This window comes from Schistocerca cancellata, chromosome 3 (assembly GCF_023864275.1).
Source record: "Schistocerca cancellata isolate TAMUIC-IGC-003103 chromosome 3, iqSchCanc2.1, whole genome shotgun sequence".
Classification (NCBI taxonomy): Eukaryota; Metazoa; Arthropoda; class Insecta; order Orthoptera; family Acrididae; genus Schistocerca; species Schistocerca cancellata.
The window spans coordinates 165,489,990-165,512,784 of NC_064628.1; the positions used below are offsets into that span (position 1 = coordinate 165,489,990).

A 22,795-nucleotide genomic window follows, 5' to 3' on the forward strand; every position below is an offset into this window, starting at 1 on the left:
ATCATAATGAATGCTATGAATTCTTCAGCAAAGGGAGGTTTTTCTTCAAGGGAATTTTCGGGATTCATGGGGTTATCAATAGGGCAGATTCAGATAGTGAGTTCAGTATTGGTAGGTTGGGGCTTGGCTTTGCATTTCATGGGATGGGTGGTTTGGGAATTGTTGCAGGTAGGAGGGCAAGGTTTAAGAAAATGAGCAGCCTTACAGTCTGGACAATTGAGTGTGTTTTGACATTCGACTTAGAGGTGATCACTGCAAAAGAGATACTTTTGGGTTTGTGGATGGGATCTGGAAGGTTAGATCTTATTTTAGCAGTGTTTTATCAGGGCTCCCTCTTTAAACAGATTACATGTGGTGGAGGCAGATTGAATAAAAACATGAGTTAAGGGGGCCAAGGTCATTATTGACCTGGAGGATGTTTCAGACCTCTAAATCAGGATAGAATTACACATGCTCGTTTGTGACCTCGAGGCTGACTTTTGTGACTACTACAGTGAGTGTGCAAGGATGGTGAGGGATTGGTGTTGTGGTGGGAGGTGCTAAGGAGGCTTTGGGAGCAAAGGTTATGTAGTGCTTTTGGAGAGTAGGTTGGTATAAAAGTTAGTTTAGGGACTTCAGTAAGCAGTGGTTCTTTCCTGGAATGATTTGTTGGATTTGTAGGTTTGAGAGGTATTTTATGACTTCGAGGGCGAGGGACTTGGGTAATAGAAATTGTGGTTCTGAGTTGCAGAGGATGAAGATGAAAAAGGTAAGTAGGGAGAGGGGATGATGTGTCCATGTATACAGTGTTGTCCAGTTGAGTCTCATGTTTCTTGGGTGTGGGACTGGGAGCATCATCCGTATTTGGCGTTTTGGTGGTCTTTTAGTGGCTGTTGGATGGAAGGACGGATGTGGGATGGGGGTGGCGTAATATTGCGTTATTTACCGTTATTTGTGCTGAACCTTCAGCATGACTTGCATTGGTAGGTACAGTGTTGCTCGTGGAAGGGATGTTCGTGTCATCATCTGTTGCTCAGCAGGTTGTCCTGGATGTGGAAATGGTAGAAGTGTTGGCTGCTGAATCTTGGCTGAAAGAGAAATTGTAAAGAGGTGTGGAAAGGGAGAGAGGTGCATACGTGTTGGTAATGATGGTGAAGCATATTGTACGTAAAGCGAGACAAACTTAGGACGGTGCATGAAATAATGTGCTCCACGTGGTGGCAGTGCGAATAGGAAATGGGGGAGTACAGGTGACTGACGTGGTTGACTGATCCATGGTGGAGAATGGCAACGAGAGGCAGTGAGTGAGCCGGCCGGAGTGGCCGTGCGGTTCTGGGCGCTACAGTCTGGAGCCGAGCGACCGCTACGTTCGCAGGTTCGAATCCTGCCTCGGGCATGGATGTGTGTGATGTCCTTAGGTTAGTTAGGTTTAATTAGTTCTAAGTTCTAGACGACTGATCTCAGACGTTAAGTCAGTTAGTGCTCAGAGCCATTTGAACCATCTGAAGGCAGTGAGTGATGTGGAAGCAGCAGCCAAAGTGGTGCCTTGGGTGATTGTGATGTAGAGTGGTCGATGTGGATGATGAGTCAGTGGTTGGTGACAAAACGTCTTTGAGGTTGGCAGGGGTGACAGCAGTAATGTCAGGGGTGAAGGTGGTGGCAGAGGCGGAGGCAGTGGCAGCAGAGATGACTGAATTGGTAGAAGTCACCAGGAGGGCGGCTATGTTGACGGTCCACGGTAAACACAGCGGATTCTTCGACGACAACGAGAACGACACGTACAGAAAAATGAAGACAAAATAGACCAGGCATTGTATATGACGCATACTACTGATCTATTTGTGAATAATAGGAGAGGGCTCCTAGCTGTCTGAACAGTACAGGTGGTGGGAGAAGTGCAGCTATCAAATTAGTACCAGTCAGTAGGGCGTGTCCTAGCCACTGTAGTCAATAGCCGCTGGGGATAAGGGATTCCAGCTCTTGGATAAGCAAGCAAGATATTAATATCCCAAAACAAATAAAAAACACTAAAACTGTCTCAGGATTACATAAGAACGGAAAATAATGTGTAGCTATTAAAACAATGGATTACCCAAGAAATGTAATTTATATTTTGAATAACGAAAACTAACGAGGACAGCACTTTGATACTAAAATCGTTGTTAATCGCCAATGGTCATACGTCATGGCTGAGGCACCAACTTCCGGCAGGTTTGCATAGCAGAGACAATGCCGCAGCACAGCAAACCGTAGGGAAGCTAGGGTATTTGTGTTGGCAGTCTTCCATGAGAAACCCATTCACGGCTTGGAGGTTCCTGTCTATCTGCACACTAGTGATATCAAAACACTAACTTTAAAATAGGTCATCGAAACTATTAAAACTACCATTCCAATCGAACTCATATTGCTCTTTGCTATTTTATATTTATATTGGGATTATCAATAAAATGTATATCTTTGTATTTGTCTCAATAATTTTATAGCTGTCATCATAACGTTTGTTTCTTCAAATTGCATCTGCTTGCAAACAGGTGCAGCAGTGAGACTCCTACTGGTTTTATACACCAAAAGTCATGCTTTAACCAGGCTGTTAGTACTGACGAGATGCACTTATTAATGATGTTGTTGTGATTACCACATACCAGTTGTAGTATAAGCATGGTAGATCCTTCACTATTTAAGTGTTATAATATTTATTTGTAGAACGTGTATTTTTTAAAAAAATATTGCAGGGGATTTACATGTGAAGTGAAAGGCATTTTTTTCTGTTTGGTTACACAGACTGGGAATTATTATTAATCGACCGAAAGTGCTCATCATCTAGTTGTAATTATATTATATTGCGATCGAGACCATTAACATTTATAATAAATAATGCAGATTGCTATGTCTCCGTCATTTGTCAGGTGTTACACTGTCGAATGTTCTGAAACTAGTGCTGCATATGGACTACTGATTGTGGTTTTACAGAGATTTGGTGCTGACTTTGATTTTGTAGTAGGTTTGTTGTTGCTTGTGACTGGTTGATGAGCGACGGTATGCGAGTTTCTTTGTGTCTCCGGCAGGCAGCTACCTGGGCCTGAGCATTTGCCTGCCCGTGTCCGGCCTGCTGTGCGACTCTAACCTGGCCGGTGGCTGGCCGCTAGTCTTCTACGTGTTCGGCGCCATCACCGTGTTATGGTACGTGCCGTGGCTCGTCCTGGTCTACGAATCGCCCGCAGACCATCCATGGATCTCTGAAGAGGAGCGCCGCTACATCGAGGCCTCAGTCGGCGCGGACAAGCTGCAGGTTGGTCTTGCATTCTGGCCACATCTACACTACATGTGCGACACACTCTTACATTAGGAAGTGTATTGATTATTAAATTGTCGTGTAACACATCTCTTTCATCGACATTAATGTCATTAAGACCTTGACGGCTTCGTCGTAAGGAAGTGGAAAAATGAACAGCCTTCCCCTTCCACTTCCCCCACCCCACAATGTAGCTGTACATACTCTAATCAGCCAGAACATTATGACCACTGATCTACTGTCGATGTAAACCCGTGCAGACGATAGCAGCGCCACCTGCTGACGAATGACTGTTAATCAGACACACGCCCAGTGCGTGTAGTAACAGTGAGTATGCTGTCCGTGTGTAGAACGGCGAAGGCGCGAGCGACCTGGCCGAGTCTAGCCGAAGGCAGATTGTGATGGCCCAAAAGCTCGGCAGCAGCATTTCGGAAGCTGCAGGATTTTTTGGGTGGTCGAGGAGTGCTATAATGACTGTCTTCAACACGTAGGGAGGCCAAAGTGAAACCACGTCCAGGTGTCCTTGTGTTGGGCAGCCACCCCTCATTACGGATATACAGGGTGTTTCAAAAATGACCGGTATATTTGAAACGGCAATAAAAACTAAACGAGCAGCGATAGAAATACACCGTTTGTTGCAATATGCTTGGGACAACAGTACATTTTCAGGCGGACAAACTTTCTAAATTACAGTAGTTACAATTTCCAACAACAGATGGCGCTGCAAGTGATGTGAAAGATATAGAAGACAATGCAGTCTGTGGGTGCGCCATTCTGTACGTCGTCTTTCTGCTGTAAGCGTGTGCTGTTCACAACGTGCAAGTGTGCTGTAGAAAACATGGTTTATTCCTTAGAACAGAGGATTTTTCTGGTGTTGGAATTCCACTGCCTAGAACACAGTGTTGTTGCAACAAGACGAAGTTTTCAACGGAGGTTTAATGTAACCAAAGGACCGAAAAGCGATACAATAAAGGATCTGTTTGATAAATTTCAACGGACTGGGAACGTGACGGATGAACGTGCTGGAAAGGTAGGGCGACCGCGTACGGCAACCACAGAGGGCAACGCGCAGCTAGTGCAGCAGGTGATCCAACAGCGGCCTCGGGTTTCTGTTCGCCGTGTTGCAGCTGCGGTCCAAATGACGCCAACGTCCACGTATCGTCTCATGCACCAGAGTTTACACCTCTATCCATACAAAATTCAAACGCAGCAACCCACACTACCATTGCTGCACGAGAGACATTCGCTAACGATATAGTGCACAGGATGGATGACGGCGATATGCATGTGGGCAGCATTTGGTTTACTGACGAAGCTTATTTTTATCTGGACGGCTTCGTCAATAAACAGAACAGGCGCACATGGGGAACTGAAAAGCCCCATGTTGCAGTCCCATCGTCCCTGCATCCTCAAAAAGTACTGGTCTGGGCCGCCATTTCTTCCAAAGGAATCATTGGCCCATTTTTCAGATCCGAAACGATTACTGCATCACGCTATCTGGACATTCTTCGTGAATTTGTGGCGGTAAAAACTGCCTTAGGCGACACTGCGAACACCTCGTGGTTTATGCAAGATGGTGCCCGGCCACATCGCACGGCCGACGTCTTTAATTTCCTGAATGAATATTTCGATGATCGTGTGATTGCTTTGGGCTATCCGAAACATACAGGAGGCGGCGTGGATTGGCCTCCCTATTCGCCAGACATGAACCCCTGTGACTTCTTTCTGTGGGGACACTTGAAAGACCAGGTGTACCGCCAGAATCCAGAAACAATTGAACAGCTGAATCAGTACATCTCATCTGCATGTGAAGCCATTCCACCAGACACGTTGTCAAAGGTTTCGGGTAATTTCATTCAGAGACTACGCCATATTATTGCTACGCATGGTGGAAATGTGGAAAATATCGTACTATAGAGTTTCCCAGACCGCAGCGCCATCTGTTGTTGAAAATTGTAACTACTGTAATTTCGAAAGTTTGTCTGCCTGAAAATGTACTGTTGTCCCAAGCATATTGCAACAAACGGTGTATTTCTATCGCTGCTCGTTTAGTTTTTATTGCCGTTTCAAATATACCGGTCATTTTTGAAACACCCTGTAAGAAGTCGTAGACTGGCAGACTGGTAAAACAGGACAGACGTCGCACTGTGGTGGAACTAACATCAGACTTCAATGCTGGTCAAAGAACAAGTGTGTCTGAACATAGAGTTAACCGAACACTCCTAACGAAGGGCCTCCGCAGCCGACGATCCATGTATGTGCCAATGTTAACTTCAGACATCGGCAACTGCGATTGGAAAGGGCACGTGACCATCCACACTGTACGTCGGTGCAGTGGCAGAGAATTACATGGTCTTTTGAATTCCTGTACCTTCTAAATCATGTCGATGGAAGGGCGCGAATCCGTCGTCGTCCAGGGCAACAGCTCCTCGACACTGCAGGACGGAGACAAGCTGGCGGCGGCCCCATGATTCTCTGGGGGACATTCACATGGGCATCCATGGGTCCAGTGGAGCTTTTGCGAGGCGCAAAGACGGCCAACATGTACCATACACTGATTGCAAACCACGTACACTCCTTCATGACGATCGTGTTTCCATACGACCGTGGAAATTTTCTAAAATATAATGCACCGTATCACAAGGCCAGTGTGATGCAGTGGTTAGAGGAACACAGAGGCGAGTTCCAATTGGTGTGCTGGTCCCCCAGCTCGCCATATCAGGACTCGATTGAACACATCTGGGATGCGATTGAACGTGGCGTCAGAGCTCATCGCCACTCTCCCTGGAATTTACGGGAATTAGGTGTCTTGTGAGTGCAAATGTGGTGCCGACTCCTTTCAGCGACCTAAGACCTCTTTGCTCCCATGCCACGACGCGCCGCTGCTGTTATCATTGCCAAACGTAGACTATCGGCTTTTAGGTAATTATTCATAACGTTCTGGCTGATCAGTGCATATACTTTGAACACTAGCGGCGAGAAATACATGACAGAATACTTAGTATTGCACCACATGTTATGGTTTCTTACCGATCCATTACCGCATAGGGTGCAACAAGAATGACTGCATGAACACCTACGTGTGCTCTGTAATTAGCCTAATCCTTTCAGTTAAGAGGTTGATTTAAAGCTGGATGATCTCAATTAATAAAGGTAGGCCTTCTTGGGGAAATTGGCGCCCATCTTCAAGTCTGCCAGTGGTTGGTTTTCAGCGTTTCCGTAACGTTTTTTCCTGAGTCAGACAAACGTGTGACCATCCGTGCTACCATAGGTCTTTTCTAAGCAAGGTACTTTGTCGACTGACTGCAATGGACAGAAGTCTGCTACTTACTCAACCTATCAGCCAATATGATGAACCCATTTCTTATCCACACAAAGCGTTGCACCTATGTATTTGACTTGACAGTAGCTGGGACTCATTGATCTTGTAACCATAGGATACTAATTTTCTGCCTTTCGTGAAGCACACAATTCCCCAATTTTGCACAGTTCTGGCTTCTTAGGTCTGCCTGGATATTTGCACAACTTTTTTTTCAAATACATCACCGTAGATAACCACATCTTCTGAAAAAAGTCACAGATTACTATTAACATTGTCTGGCAGCTCATAAATATACATAACAAACGGTAAGTGTTGAAATACATTTCTCTGGCGCACGCCTAATGTTACACCTATTTCTGTAGACAATCTTGAGCATGTTATTTTAAATTATGGGCCACCACGGGTAAATTTCCACATTTTCAGTGAAATGATACACATTGGCTGAAAAATGCCTTTATTAAAAATTACCACCGGTTTCGCCTCAATTTAAGACACATGCTCAGGTGATAGAGATTTTTTTTAACAAGTGATGGCGGGAAGCTAATTGCCATAGACCCAATACTCACCATTAACGTCAAGGTAGGAACACACAGCGCTGTAAAAGGGCAGTCCGTAGTTAAACTGAAGGTGATAACAGAATCGAGCCACGAGCAGGAAGGTGGTTGAGCGTCAGCAGACAGAGCAGTACTGCTATCACTTGTTTAAAAGAATATCTATCACCCCATGATGAGTCTTATATTGATGTGAAACGGTTTGTGACTTTTAATAAAAGTATTTTACAGCCAGTGCTGATCATTTCATTCAAAATATTTCAGTAGTCATCTCTCTAGCAAAGGCAAGAGGCTGCGTCCTCCCTGTCCAAAAATACTCAGTCCTGTAACAAACTTGGTCTGATAACCACATGATTGCACTTTTCTTAATCAACACTGGTGTGCGACCGAATCAAATGTTTTCCAGAAGTCAAGAAGAACACCATCCACCCGGTTACCTTTATCCATGGCTTTCAGGATTTCATGTCAGTTTCGTGTGACTGTTATTTTCGGAATCGATAATGATTTGCATAGAGGAGGTCATTTTCTTTGAGATATCTTAGTAGGTTTCAGCTTAGAACAATTTCTAAGATTTAAGAACAGACGGACGTCACTGAGATTGGATGGTAGTTCTGTGAATCACTTCAGCTACCCTTTTAGAGGTGTGTGACCGTTGTTTTCTTCCAACCAGTGGGCACATTTTTTTTCTTGGTTGTCGTATCTACGGTAACTTATAGTAAAACTGGGAGCTAGCACAACTGCGTATTCTGCATATAATCTGACAGGCCCTAGACACTAGTTTAATTTTAGGGATTTCAACTGCACTGGCACTATTCCAAATCGGTCATCCTTGCAGTGGTGCTACAATTAAACTAAGACTTTAACACCGTATCTTTTTTTTGTAAAGAAACAATAATTCATAAGAAAGTTCAGCTTCTGCTTAGCTGCCCTCAATTTCGGTTGCTGTGTCATCTCTGAGTTATTGGACATTAAAATTAGTGCCACTCATAGCCTTTACATGTGACCATAATTTCTTACGATTTTGTAAGAGACACTTCTGTAACATTCCGCTACTGTAGTCGTTGAAGGCTTCATGCACTGCCAAACGCGTTTCGTCAGCATGGAAGTCTATAACGTATCCCTTGATTTACTCCTTTTACGCAGTAATCCCTGTTTCTTTGTCATGCCCAACAGACAGACGCATGAATTTGACACCACCTGAAAGAAAAATAAAACACATAGCGGATACTGACTAAATTATTCCTTTTACCTCTTCTTCGCCCCCCTTCCATATTAGTAACTAAGTGGGATTACTTAATGTAGACTTTGTGGGTTTCCTTTGAAGTGAAATAGGAATTTCATTACATGAATTTAGTGTGACCTCTATCGGCACTATTACACTCTCTACGTAGACAATCCCCCCCATGAACCATGGACCTTGCCGTTGGTGGGGAGGCTTGCGTGCCTCGGCGATACAGATAGCCATACCGTAGGTACAACCACAACGGAGGGGTATCTGTTGAGAGGCCAGACAAACATGTGGTTCCTGAAGAGGGGCAGCAGCCTTTTCAGTAGTTGCAAGGGCAACAGTCTGGATGATTGACTGATCTGGCCTTGTAACAATAACCAAAACGGCCTTGCTGTGCTGGTGCTGCGAACGGCTGAAACCAAGGGGAAGCTACGGCCGTAATTTTTCCCGAGGGCATGCAGCTTTACTGTATGATTAAATGATGATGGCATCCTCTTGGGTAAAATATTCCGGAGGTAAAATAGTCCCCCATTCGGATCTCCGGGCGGGGACTACTCAAGAGGATGTCGTTATCAGGAGAAAGAAAACTGGCGTTCTACGGATCGGTGCGTGGAATGTCAGATTCCTTAATCGGGCAGGTAAGTTAGAAAATTTAAAAAGGGAAATGGATAGGTTAAAGTTAGATATAGTGGGAATTAGTGAAGTTCGGTGGCAGGAGGAACAAGACTTCTGGTCAGGTGACTACAGGGTTATAAACACAGTCAAATAGGGGTAATGCAGGAGTAGCTTTAATAATGAATAGGAAAATAGGAATGCGGGTAAGCTACTACAAACAGCATAGTGAACGCATTATTGTGGCCAAGATAGATACGAAGCCCACACCTACTACAGTAGTACAAGTTTATATGCCAACTAGTTCTGCAGATGACGAAGAAATTGAAGAAATGTATGATGAAATAAAAGAAATTATTCAGATAGTGAAGGGAGACGAAAATTTAATAGTCATGGGTGACTGGAATTCGAGTGTAGGAAAAGGGAGAGAAGGAAACGTAGTAGGTGAATATGGATTGGGGGTAAGAAATGAAAGAGGAAGCCGCCTGGTAGAAGTTTGCACAGAGCGCAACTTAATCATAGCTAACACTTGGTTTAAGATTAATGATAGAAGGTTGTATACATGGAAGAACCCTGGAGATACTAAAAGGTTTCAGATAGATTATATAATGGTAAGACAGAGATTTAGGAACCAGGTTTTAAATTGTAAGACATTTCCAGGGGCAGATGTGAACTCTGACCACAATCTATTGGTTATGAGCTGTAGATTAAAACTGAAGAAACTGCAAAAAGGTGGGAATTTAAGGAGATGGGACCTGGATAAACTGAAAGACCCAGAGGTTGTACAGAGTTTAAGGGAGAGCATAGGGGAACAATTGACAGGAATGGGGGAAAGAAATACAGTAGAAGAAGAATGGGTAGCTTTGAGAGATGAAGTAGTGAAGGCAGCAGAGGATCAAGTAGGTAAAAAGACGAGGGCTAGTAGAAATCCTTGGGTAACAGAAGAAATATTGAATTTAATTGATGAAAGGAGAAAATATAAAAATGCAGTAAATGAAGCAGGCAAAAAGGAATACAAACGTCTCAAAAATGATATCGACAAGCAGTGCAAAATGGCTAAGCCGGGATGGCTAGAGGACAAGTGTAAGGATCTAGAGGCTTATCTTACTAGATGCAAGATAGATACTGCCTACAGGAAAATTAAAGAGACCTTTGGAGATAAGAGAACCACTTGTATGAACATCAAGAACTCAGATGGAAACCCAGTTCTAAGCAAAGAAGGGAAAGCAGAAAGGTGGAAGGAGTGTATAGAGGGTCTATACAAGGGCGATGTACTTGAGGACAATATTATGGAAATGGAAGAGGATGTAGATGAAGATGAAATGGGAGATACGATACTGCGTGAAGAGTTTGACAGAGCACTGAAAGACCTGAGTCGAAACAAGGCCCCCGGAATAGACAACATTCCATAGGAACTACTGAGGCCTTGGGAGTGTCAGTCCTGACAATACTCTACCATCTGGTGAGCAAGATGTATGAAACAGGCGAAATACCCTCAGACTTCAAGAAGAATATAATAATTCCAATCCCAAAGAAAGCAGGTGTTGACAGATGTGAAAATTACCGAACAATCAGTTTAATAAGCCACAGCTGCAAAATACTAACACAAATTCTTTACAGACGAATGGAAAAACTAGTAGAAGCCGACCTCGAGGAAGATCAGTTTGGATTCCGTAGAAATGTTGGAACACGTGAGGCAATACTGACCTTACGACTTATCTTAGAAGAAAGATTAAGGAAAGGCAAACATACGTTTCTAGCATTTGTAGACTTAGAGAAAGCTTTTGACAATGTTGACTGGAATACTCTCTTTCAAATTCTAAAGGTGGCAGGGGTAAAATACAGGGAGCGAAAGGCTATTTACAGTTTGTACAGAAACAAGATGGCAGTTATAAGAGTCGAGGGACATGAAAGGGAAGCAGTGGTGGGGAAGGGAGTAAGACAGGGTTGTAGCCTCTCCCCGATGTTATTCAATCTGTATATTGAGCAAGCAGTAAAGCAAAGAAAAGAAAAATTCGGTGTAGGCATTAAAATCCATGGAGAAGAAATAAAAACTTTGAGGTTCGCCGATGACATTGTAATTCTGTCACAGACAGCAAAGGACTTGGAAGAGCAGTTGAACGGAATGGATGGTGTCTTGAAGGGAGGATATAAGATGAACATCAACAAAAGCAAAACGAGGATAATGGAATGTTGTCGAATTAAGTCGGGTGATGCTGAGGGAATTAGATTAGGAAATGAGACACTTAAAGTAGTAAAGGAGTTTTGCTATTTGGGGAGCAAAATAACTGATGATGGTCGAAGTAGAGAGGATATAAAATGTAAGCTGGCAATGGCAAGGAAAGCGTTTCTGAAGAAGAGAAATTTGTTAACATCGAGTATAGATTTAAGTGTCAGGAAGTCATTTCTGAAAGTATTGTATGGAGTGTAGCCATGTATGGAAGTGAAATATGGACGGTAAATAGTTTGGACAAGAAGAGAACAGAAGCTTTCGAAATGTGGTGCTACAGAAAAATGCTGAAGATTAGATGGGTAGATCACATAACTAATGAGGAAGTATTGAATAGGATTGGGGAGAAGAGAAGTTTGTGGCACAACTTGACCAGAAGAAGGGATCGGTTGGTAGGACATGTTCTGAGGCATCAAAAGATCACCAATTTAGTATTGGAGGGCAGCGTGGAGGGTAAAAATCGTAGAGGGCGACCAAGAGATGAATACACTAAGCAGATTCAGAAGGATGTAGGTTGCAGTAGGCACTGGGAGATGAAGAAGCTTGCACATGATAGAGTAGCATGGAGAGCTGCATCAAACCAGTCTCAGGACTGAAGACCACAACAACAACAACAACAACACGTAGACAATAACATTTTTACTGAAGGTGCAGGCACTGAGAAAACTGTTATTTGATTTTATCCTCGTGAATGTTCACACAGGTTTAGCCACAACCGAATTCTCAAGGTAAACACCTCCATCTCTCACTGCTCATTCAAACTTAAGTTCATTTGCTTTATAAAATACATTTGTGTGTATTGAACCGGGGACTTAGAAGCTACGGAGGGGCTTCGTTCCACCCCGTCGCCGCTCCACACCGAACCCAGGGCTGTTGTGCGGTTCGGCTCACAGTGGACCACCCCCCCTCCCCACCCACCTCCCCCTGGAGGACGTCTCATACCAGACGAGAGTAACCCTAAATGTTTGCGCTGCAACCGCCGACATAGTGTAACTGAGGCGGAATAACAGGTACCAGCCTGCATTCGGCGAGGCAGATGGAAAACCGCCTTAAAAACAATCCACAGGCTGGCCGGCACACCCGACCTCGCCACTAATCCGCCGGACGGATTCGTGCCGGGGACCGGCACGCCTCCCCGCCCAGGAAGCAGCGCGTTAGACTGCGTGGCTAGCCGGGCGGACAATAAAATACATTATTTGAATCAGTATATATTAAGAAGTTTCCCTCGAACTTACTTAGTGCTACAACCATGTTATGATAAACAATAGTTATTAGCTGTGTGAACAGTAAGTCAGAAAAGAATCTGTCGCCGCACAGCTGTGCGTCTCCAATCCTCTGACTGGAGACGAAGTGGTGCTAAGCACCGCATTCGCCGTATACCTCAGAAATAGTCCAACAAGTATGAGTGCCCGATTGCGAGACAAACGGCTAAGAATAAGTGACTGATGTAACCGAAAAATCATCAGAACGTATCTTACAATGAGACTTGCGTCAATTGCAAGTAGAAAAAATGTAGTGTGATTTGTTGTGTTTGTGGCTGTTCGTTGACATATACAAAGAAAAGCAGAAGACTCAGTATTACAATAGTTTTTACAGCATCTTTTTCAGATTCAAACTTTTTCCCATTTCTTGGCATTGGAGGCCAACATTATTCTTCCCGGCATGGGGAGGCTATCCACTTATTCCATACTGCTCCAACTTACTCGAAATACATAACCAAATTATTTTGTTAATCTCCGCAGCTTCTCATTTACTGCTAAGGAGATCTCACACACAGCAGAATCAACAATTTGCTGTTGATATTCGTTTCCAGAAGCCGAAGGCTGGATCTTACAAGAGACTGTGTATTATGGTCATTTACACATGGTATCATCAGAAAGTTCGAAAACAGTGGAAGTAAGAAAATCTGTCTATCTGCGTTTTTTATCTCCTGTTTGAAAAGTTAGTGTACTCATTTGGCTCTTTGTGGAAATGGACCGCATTTGAAAGACAGATTGCACAGATTGATTACAGCGCAAACCGATGGTGCATTTATACACTTAGGTCTTATTGATATTGCTTAATCGTTATGTCAGTTTCAATTCATCGATAGTTTAATAATTTTGTCATGCATAAATTTCTGATCGCAGCACGAATCGTTGGTGCACTTACCGACGTAATTGTTATTGATATTGCTTCATTGCTATAAGAATCTTTATTCTTTGATAGTTAATAACTCGATCAATCTTATTCTCGCTTGTTTCTTTCAGCAAGTAGTTTTCGGGAAATAATTTCCGTCCATTCATCGTTTGAAAGCAGTTACACCTGAGTGGGCGTGTTGCATGTGTTGCAGGGCCAGCGGAAGAGGCCACCAGTGCCGTGGTGCTCCATTTTCAAGTGCCCTGGCGTGTGGGCGTGCGCCATGATGCACGTGGGCATCGGTTGGAACTTCTTCGGCCAGATCACCTACCTGCCCACCTACATGGCGGCCATCCTCAGGTTCCCCATCCGCAGCGTAAGTATATCTACCAAACTCATCTAAATTCCACTCCAAATTCCGTACCAATGACCTGTTTACGTATTCCTTGCGTGTCTGTTCTCTTGTTGGTACGGGAATAGGATAGTATGTCACCGGAGATTATCATGGCTATACTTATTTCCTAACTGTACCTTTTCTCCACACATTGTCGTGTACCCTGTAACTTTAGCGATACACGCATGGTGTCTTCACATGTTACTGAACTGTTGCAGGTTGTAAGCTATCGATTATTGCCACCGTGGTAATATATAAGCAAACCCCACTACCTGCTCACTTGGAGATGATATTTGATAAAGAGACAGCGGACGGTGCAACCGTGGTCCAAAATGGGAAAAAATTCTGTGTTGAAACTATTCTGAAAATATGTTGTACAAACCATGATATGTATCATTGGGCTCTGCTGTCAGTCTTACGACCGACAACTGGTCACCAAAAGCGGATAGCCGACGGCCTAGTGAGAATTTGGCAGGCATCAAAGAACACATAACCGAGACGACCGAGGGTTGAACTTACATTAAATTACAAAATAAAAATGGAGGGTAGTGGTATGATCAAAGAGCTCAAACTTCACGGCGTGGCTATAAGACCCGCGGAGGAGCCGGCTATAATCTAGTTATTATAGAACATAGGGAACTGCTACATTGCTGATCACGAGCTGAGAAGGATCAGTCCACAGGTCCTTCTTCGTCACGGTACAAAACCCTGTATTTATGAATAAGGATCTTCAGCTATTTTCACAATAGTAGTTACGAGTAGATGCAGTCAAACCACCGTTGTGCCCACTGCATGTAGGACCTTACCGTGTCTTGGAACGTAAGACTCATAATTTTATCATACAGCAACAACGCAAGACCACGACAGTACATACAGAGAGGCTAAAGCCAGCGTATATGGAACAAGAAGAGGACGCAGTGCTGCCTACAGCACACTCAACTGCGGACACCCACAGTGGTGGAAAGGCGTTAACACTGGAAGGTACAATAAAAAGGCACCGACAGAGATAAGGACGACGACAGAGGGGTTTCCTCCCGAGCTGTCCGTCGAATCTATCCTATGTTTCCAGAGGTAACAATGAACCACGTTTCCAAGAGACCAAGAGAAGAGGAAATAGCAGCTAAGTTCTGCACACAAACGTAACTTCATTCCCAAATTCAAAACGGTGGGGGGGTGTCATTGTGACGCGTTATTAAAGTGATGTGTGGATGTTCGAGTGTCGACAACAGTTCAGATACGGTATTAAGGCGGTCAAGGAGTTCAGTGCTTCCATTTGTACTTTGTTTGGAATAGTAAAAAAAAAAAAAAAAAAAAAAAAAAAAACTTCAAATATGTGTGAAATCTTATGAGACTTAACTACTAAGGTCAACAGTCCCTAAGCTTACACACTACTTAACCTAAATTATCCTAAGGACAAACACACACACACACACCCATGCCCGAGGGAGGACTCGGACCTCCGCCGGGACCAGCCGCACAGTCCCTGACTGCAGCGCCTCAGACCGTTCGGCTAATCGCGCGGCGAGTAGTCAAGGGTTTGATTTTGCTTCTCAAAAGAACATGAATGAACAGTTTTTGTTCAATATGAACTAATAATCAAGTTATCATAGAATATGGAGAACTGCTACAATCGCACCTACCCCAACAGGTTTTCTGTTGTCTGCGCTTTCACTATGCATGTGTAGCGTTGAAGAAACACCGACTAAATATCTACAAAGCAAAGGCTGTATAACTCAAGCTTTGAAGCAGCACCTGTAAGTTCGTAAAATTTCTGGCGTTCAGGATTCTAAAAAACTTGCTTGAAAATGTATTACAGTTCAACTAATCAGGTTTTATTGCCTTCAAAATATGTTGTAAATGGCTATGAAGCTCCCTACTTACATTACAACTAATAATGACGGAAATTATGAACAGTTTCTATTACAAGTTCTCCACGAAAGCAGCCAGATATACACGATTTCGACCCGAACGATTTTAACATTCTATTCGCGAGTTCCTACATCAAATCGTTCAGTGGACTTCTTAAGAAGAAATGCTCCCCAAAATGTCCCGAGATATTCACGGAACACGTCATGCGGAGTTTCAAGCACGACAAGATAATTCACACGCTACTAACTTCCAAACTTTCTCAATAATGTATACTAGTTTTCTTCTGAAAACCACTTTATTCGCAAAGATCGCTACGTAAGCACAATCACTATACTACTACTTTTGACGTCCTCAGATCCATGAAATAAGGAGTGGTAACTACATCATACAGTGCTTACATCAGTCTCTTACATGAGGACTATATAATACGCATAAAACAGTCGCGGCTGTTTTGCATACTGTATAGTCTTCATGTGACAGAGTGATGTAAGCATTGTATGATGTAGCACCACTACCCGATTTTATGGATATGAGGATGGCAACATATATATATTGACGAAACTAGTAATCCTGTAACTGTGTTTAAAACAGAGGTCTTGACAAATAAATTGGTTTCCAAAAGAAAGCTATAATACAAAATTATAGATCGCCTCCTGCACTGACTGATTATGTCAGATAACCATTTCACTGTAATGTTCAAAACTAAAGTCGCTTTATAAATACCATAAAACAACTGAAAAAATGCAAGTTGTTCTTCGTCTTAACAGAAATATGAAGCAGCTTTTCCACAAGGATCTGCACAATAAGACTGTTCCCGAGCGAATCCTAGATACACAGAACTGTGCCATAAAGCACTGCACATAGCGCGGGAAATGCTTAGGCCCTATTGGCTGATGATTTAGACAGCCAATCAAAACAGCTGCAGCCGTCAAATGCGGTAATTCCTCTGTCATCCAATAAAAAACTGAAGTAAATTTATGAAAAAAATTCTGAATTTACGGAGCCAAAGTTAATTTAAATAAAATAAAATAAGAATTATTTCCAGAAATGAAATTCTAACCTATTTAACACGTATTTAACATGTAACATTTCTTCTGGCTGCCTTGATACAAAAGCATGCACTCTGGACGTGCATCACATGATACATGATTGCACAAGGATTTACCCACGCATACATTTTACATAGTTTTCAATGAAATGAAGCAACTGAACTTTACGTATGTCCTCCACACACTCTCTGTCTCCCTGTATCCTGCACCCAACAAAAGATAAATTAGAATTCCCAAAGTGGTTGCTATAACGTCAGAAAGCTATTGTAACGAAAGCAAAGAAAAGTCTAGAAAAAGAAGTTCTATGAACTGGATATTTCTAGTTATAGCTTCAACTGATATTATAAATGAATAAATTACAGCCTCTAGCTCAGTTAACTAACAGCAGAAAATATATGTTTTACGTGAAATTTTATATCTCTTGAAGTACCGGAGACATTGAACTGAGATTTTTGCAGTATGCTTGTAGTATCAATACATGTCTGTATGTGGAGTATGAAAAGATCGAATAATTGAATACCATTTCTTCGTGTTTATAGGGAGCATGCATAACTAAATCGTGCGGTCAGTGATAGCTGTGCTGATGTGAAAAGAAAGGAAAAATCGTTATTTAAATCGTGGAGCTGTTTTGAAAATATAAGTAGATGGAATTTTCCAGGAGGTTTGGACTCTAACTGATTCTCCAGAAAAAAGGCAGTTCAGCTGGCATCAAAAGGACGGACGGATAGTTACTCAATGAAATTTTAAACTCTTTGGATATGGTCGACTTGGTCATGTACTTATACATACAGCGCCATGTTAGTATTGCGGGTTTATTATTGAACATTGTATTAAACTGAGAACTAGTTACGGAATTTAAGTGGCGCATTACTGTATGTATTACAAAAAAATATAACGATGCTGTTTCTGAATTTTGATGGAAGTGTTTAGTAGTTTGGTCGTGGAGTACTCCTTCTGCTGAATGGTTACGAAGTATTCTGTTGTGATTTGGATTTGAGTTTCATTAGAAATATTCTTAAAATAGGGCTGAGAACAGTTTAGGCGAGTGATATTTGCTAGACGACAATGAGCTTATCCTATGCCACAGGCGAATTTATCGCATACTGTCACACACATCAAAAAAAGTTTTGCATCACCTCGGTTCCAAGAGTTCCGGAACCTGTACAGAAAACTGGAATAGAGATCAACATAAACATCATTCCCACCCTTTTTATTGCTCATGAAAACCACACATTGCGTGTTGTACCGCCACACAGCGAGATCTTCAGATGTGGTGGTCCAGTTTTCTGTACACACAGGTACCTCTAATACCCAGTAGCACGTCCTCTTGCTTTGATGCATGCCTATATTCGTCGTGGCATATTATCCACAAGTTGGCACTGTTCGTCCAGATTGCCCCATTCTTCAACGTCGATTTGGCTTAGATCTCTCAGAATGGTTGGTGGATCACTTCGCCAATAAACAGCCCTATTAAATTTCCTGGCAGATTAAAACTGTGCGCCCGACCGAGACTCGAACTCGGGACCTTTGCCTTTCGCGGGCAAGTGCTCTACCATCTGAGCTACCAAAGCACGACTCACGTCCGGTACTCACAGCTTTACTTCTGCCAGTACCTCGTCTCCTACCTTCCAAACTTTACAGAAGCTCTCCTGCGAACCTTGCGGAACTAGCACTCCAGAAAGAAAGGATATTGCGGAGACATGGCTTAGCCACAGCCTGGGGGATGTTTTCAGAATGAGATTTTCACTCTGCAGCGGAGTGTGCGCTGATATGAAACTTCCTGGCAGATTAAAACTGTGTGCCCGACCGAGACTCGAACTCGGGACCTTTGCCTTTCGCGGGCAAGTGCTCTACCATCTGAGCTACCGAGTCTCGGTCGGGTACACAGTTTTAATCTGCCAGGAAGTTTCATATCAGCGCACACTACGCTGCAGAGTGAAAATCTCATTCTGGGAACATCCCCCAGGCTGTGGCTAAGCCATGTCTCCGCAATATCCTTTCTTTCAGGAGTGCTAGTTCTGCAAGGTTCGCAGGAGAGCTTCTGTAAAGTTTGGAAGGTAGGAGACGAGATACTGGCAGAAGTAAAGCTGTGAGTACCGGGCGTGAGTCGTGCATCGGTAGCTCAGATGGTAGAGCACTTGCCCGCGAAAGGCAAAGGTCCCGAGTTCGAGTCTCGGTCGGGCACACAGTTTTAATCTGTCAGGAAGTTTCATATCAGCGCACACTCCGCTGCAGAGTGAAAATCTCATTCTGGAGCCCTATTAAATCTATCCCAGTCATGTTCGATAGGGTTCATGTCTGGAGAACATACTACCCACTCTAGTCGAACGATGTCGTTATCCTGAAGGAAGTAATTCAAAAGATGTGCACGATGGTGGAGCGAATTGTCGTCCAGGAAGACTAATGCCTCGCCAATATGCTGCGAAAATGGTTGCCCCATCCGTCGTACAATGGCATTCACGTATCGTACAGCCGTTACGACGCCTTCCATGACCACCAGCGGCATACGTCAATCCCACATAATGCCATCCCAAAACGCACCTCGAACTCGGGACCTTAGCCTACTGAGTTCGAGTCACGGTCCGGCACACAGTTTTAATCTGCGAGGAAGTTTCATATCAGCGCACACTCCGCCGCAGAGTGAAAATCTCATTCTGGAAACTTCCCCCACGCTGTGGATGAGCCATATCTCCGCAATATCCTTTCTTTCACGAGTGGTACTCCTGCAAGATTCGCAGGAGAGCTTCTGTAAAGTTTGGAAGGTAGGAGACGAGGTACTAATCAATATCTTGTTCAAATGTTCTAGATTCTCCGCTTCTGACGCAGACATCACTAACATGTCGTCAATGTAGACAGAACTCCAGAGCTCTTGTCATTTCGTCCATAAGGCGTTGAAATATCTGCGCCGCATTACACAGTCGAAAAGCATTCTCACACACTCAAAAGATCGAAGGGCGTTGTTACAACCATCTTGTGCAAGTTTTGTAGTACAACAGGAAATTGATAGTACGCTCAAATGTAGAGAATTATTCTTACCGTGTATGTTGAAAGCGAAATTCTCTATGTGCGGCACCGGATACCGGTCAGAAGTGGTCCTTGAATTGAGTTGCCGGTAATCGCCACGAGGACGTCATCCATTATTCTTGTTTGGCACCACGTTGAAAGTGGCTGCGCAACTGCTACAGGAAGCTCGACAGATGTCTCGTGTCAGCATGTTATAGAATTCCTGCTTCACGACTTTTAATTTTTCCGGCGTTAGCCGCCGAGGAGGTGCGTAGACTGATGTTCCTGGTGTGATAAGGGTACTATGTTCTGTGGCGTGCTTCACTGGCGCCAGGATGTGCGATTACTTTGTTATCTCGAGGAACTTTCGTATCTTGCCCCAAAGGTACAGTGTGCAGGGTTAATAATCAGGCCTTTCATACGCAAGCGATAAGTATGTTGTTTAAATGTTCTGGATGTTGCACTTCTGACGCAGATGTCACTAAAAAGTCGTGGAGTATCCCCCGAAATCGTATTTACTGTCATATGAGTGACAAAGCATATCTTTCCTCGGCTACCCAATTAGTAGTAGAATCTATCAGCTGCTGGTGTTGTAGGTTGGGGACCAAGCCGTAAAAAGATAATAAATCTGCTCCCAGAATAGGATGCGACTCATTTGCAATTGAAACTGCTGCTATTCGGATCTGAGACGTAATCCGAGATTAAGTACTAGTGTCACGCACCCATATATCCTGATCTCGGAGTCGTTGGAGGCTAATAGGCAGTAATCATCGTCGGAGCTGCGGCGTTGTAGTCGGGGTTCCGGGTACACTGACACTTCCACCCCTGTGGCTACCAAATAATGCATTTTTGTGTCACGGTCCGTGACAATAAGGCGACGTCTGCTATTGTCAGGAGTGGCGGCTGCAGGTGTGCACTCTGCGTCATGTTTCCACTGCATGGTGGCGTACATTTCCGGGTGTCGCTGGCGAACTTCTTACGCTACCAGCAGATATTCGGCGTGGCAGATGATCGCTTGCTGCTTCGCGACGATCGACTTCGTAGCCGACGACGAGTGCGTGTCGTTTGCATTGTAACGATTTGTGTAGCTAGTTCAGCTAACTGCGACTGCAGCGATGAAAGAGTCACTGCGGGCACGTTGTCTTCTTGTGAAACTAATATAGACACGCTTGCAGTCGGATACATTTCCACTAAACTGCTGTCTGTGCTAGCGCTTTAAAATCACCGGCGCTAAGCGTTAAAATTTTCTGTGTATCGGACAGTAAGCGTGACAACCAGATGTTTTGCGGTATGGCGTCAGTGACTGTAATACTCCCCAGCGGCCGTAGACGTCGTAAAAGCTGAGATGGGGTGCCATCGCCGAGTTCTTCCGCTCACAGAAGTTTTTCCAGTCGCTTCGCCTCTGATTGGTGTAGGCGTGAAAATAAAGCGTTTACAGTATCGCGTAACGTTGGATGTTCGGCGGTACAGCTAGGATGTCCTGCACTTCCGCAGATAGATCTTCATTTTGTGCTGCGACTACGTAGCTGTATTTGGTTTCATCTGACGATATCTTTGCTAGTACGAACTGGCTTTCCAGTTCCGCGAACCATAATACGGGGTTATTTTGTCAGAACGGTGGAGATTTTATCACGATTCTGCTGATACCGCTGCTTGCAGCTGGTTCTACATTTATTGCTGAGTCTGCTATTTCAAGCGTGAAAATAAACGCGACGTGGCTGGTGCAGAAGAAACGAGCCTGTGTGTTGCGATGCTGTACGGCGTGTCGGAGCCGGCGCGGTTGCACTGACATAATATCACGACGGTGGAGGGCTGGAATTTCAGGAATACCTTGCCAGGATATCAAAGTCTTTAGTGGTCAGAGAAGGCGACACTCGTTTTTCACAGTCCAGTAAGTAAGCCACAGCCGTGTATTGTATCTCCACAGAACATACCAAGGATTGTTCTTCCAAGGAAATATTGGCCTCGACGAGATGCTTCTGAGATTTAGTTATTAAGGACTCTCTGAAAATCAGATTGGCGGAAAATCTTATTACTCGTTATGGCAGTTTTCAGCTGTATAAATCGCAGGTCTTGCGTGGTCTTGCGGCAGCGTTCTCGCTTCCCGCGCTCGGAGTCCCGGGTGCGATTCCCGGCGGGGTCAGGGATTTTTCCGCCTCGAGATGGCCGGGTGTTGTTGTGTCGGCTTCATCATCATCATTTACCCTTATTACGGTTGGAGAAAGGCAATGGCAAACCACCTCCGTTAGGACCTTGCCTAGTAGGCGGTGCGGGGCTCCCGCATCGTCCATCACACTCCTCGGAGTATGGGACCTCATCATCATCAAATCGCAGGAACCAGTGATTTCTTCCATATCGTCAGAAGAAAACATTTTATACGTAACGACACGTCTAGCCACACTAAATTTTATTAATTCGAATTTTGAACCGTAAATCCACGAGTCCGCATTCCGACAGACAGTGCGCATGTGGTATTACGATTACGTGCCATAGACTGAGCAACATTCGAAGATGGCGCTAAAGTAGATAGATATCGCACATGTAGCAGCTGCCTTTGCGCGTGTATCTCCACGCCAATGCTTAGTATAAAGTTAGGGAAGTGAAATAACATTCTCCAGTGCAAAACATTTACCTGAAGATGTCTGAATGGTTGTCAACCGTAATATCGTGACAAGATGTATATTTCATGCGGGTGCAGTCCAGAAACTATATGGAATACTCCCTCCTCAGTGAAAATGTCAAGAATCACATATGATAATGGCATGTTTAATATGTTAGGTTAATCAATTGTTGTGGTGACCGTTTCATGTTCTATAGTTTCTCGGTCCTTCCTTGAACCATGGACCTTGCCAAGGTTGGATGATGCATAAAACTAACGATACAGATAACAGTACCGTTGGTGCAACCACAACGTAGGAGGTCAGCCAATTTTCAATAGAAGTAGGAGGCAACCATGTCTCTCTATGACTGATGTGCATTGTAACATTCACCAATATGGCCTCGCTATGCTGGTACTGCGAACGAATGAAAGCAGGGTGAAACTACTTACAGACATATTTCACAAGAGCATACAGCTCTACCTTTTGTCTATTTGAACAAACGTTCTCATCACTATTTCGCCTTTCAAAGCTACCCATTCGGCTTCTGT

At 43.8% G+C, this 22,795-nt stretch overlaps 1 protein-coding gene across 1 annotated transcript in view; it reads left to right on the top strand.

Moving 5' to 3' along the window:
- The window catches only part of LOC126176179 (putative inorganic phosphate cotransporter), a 79,093-nt gene that overhangs the window by 25,709 nt on the left and 30,589 nt on the right, over window positions 1–22,795 (top strand). The window contains exons 5-6 of the mRNA XM_049923320.1: window positions 3,045–3,268; window positions 13,547–13,708. Coding sequence (XP_049779277.1) covers window positions 3,045–3,268; window positions 13,547–13,708 — 386 coding nt within the window. The remainder of the gene's footprint in view (window positions 1–3,044; window positions 3,269–13,546; window positions 13,709–22,795) is intronic.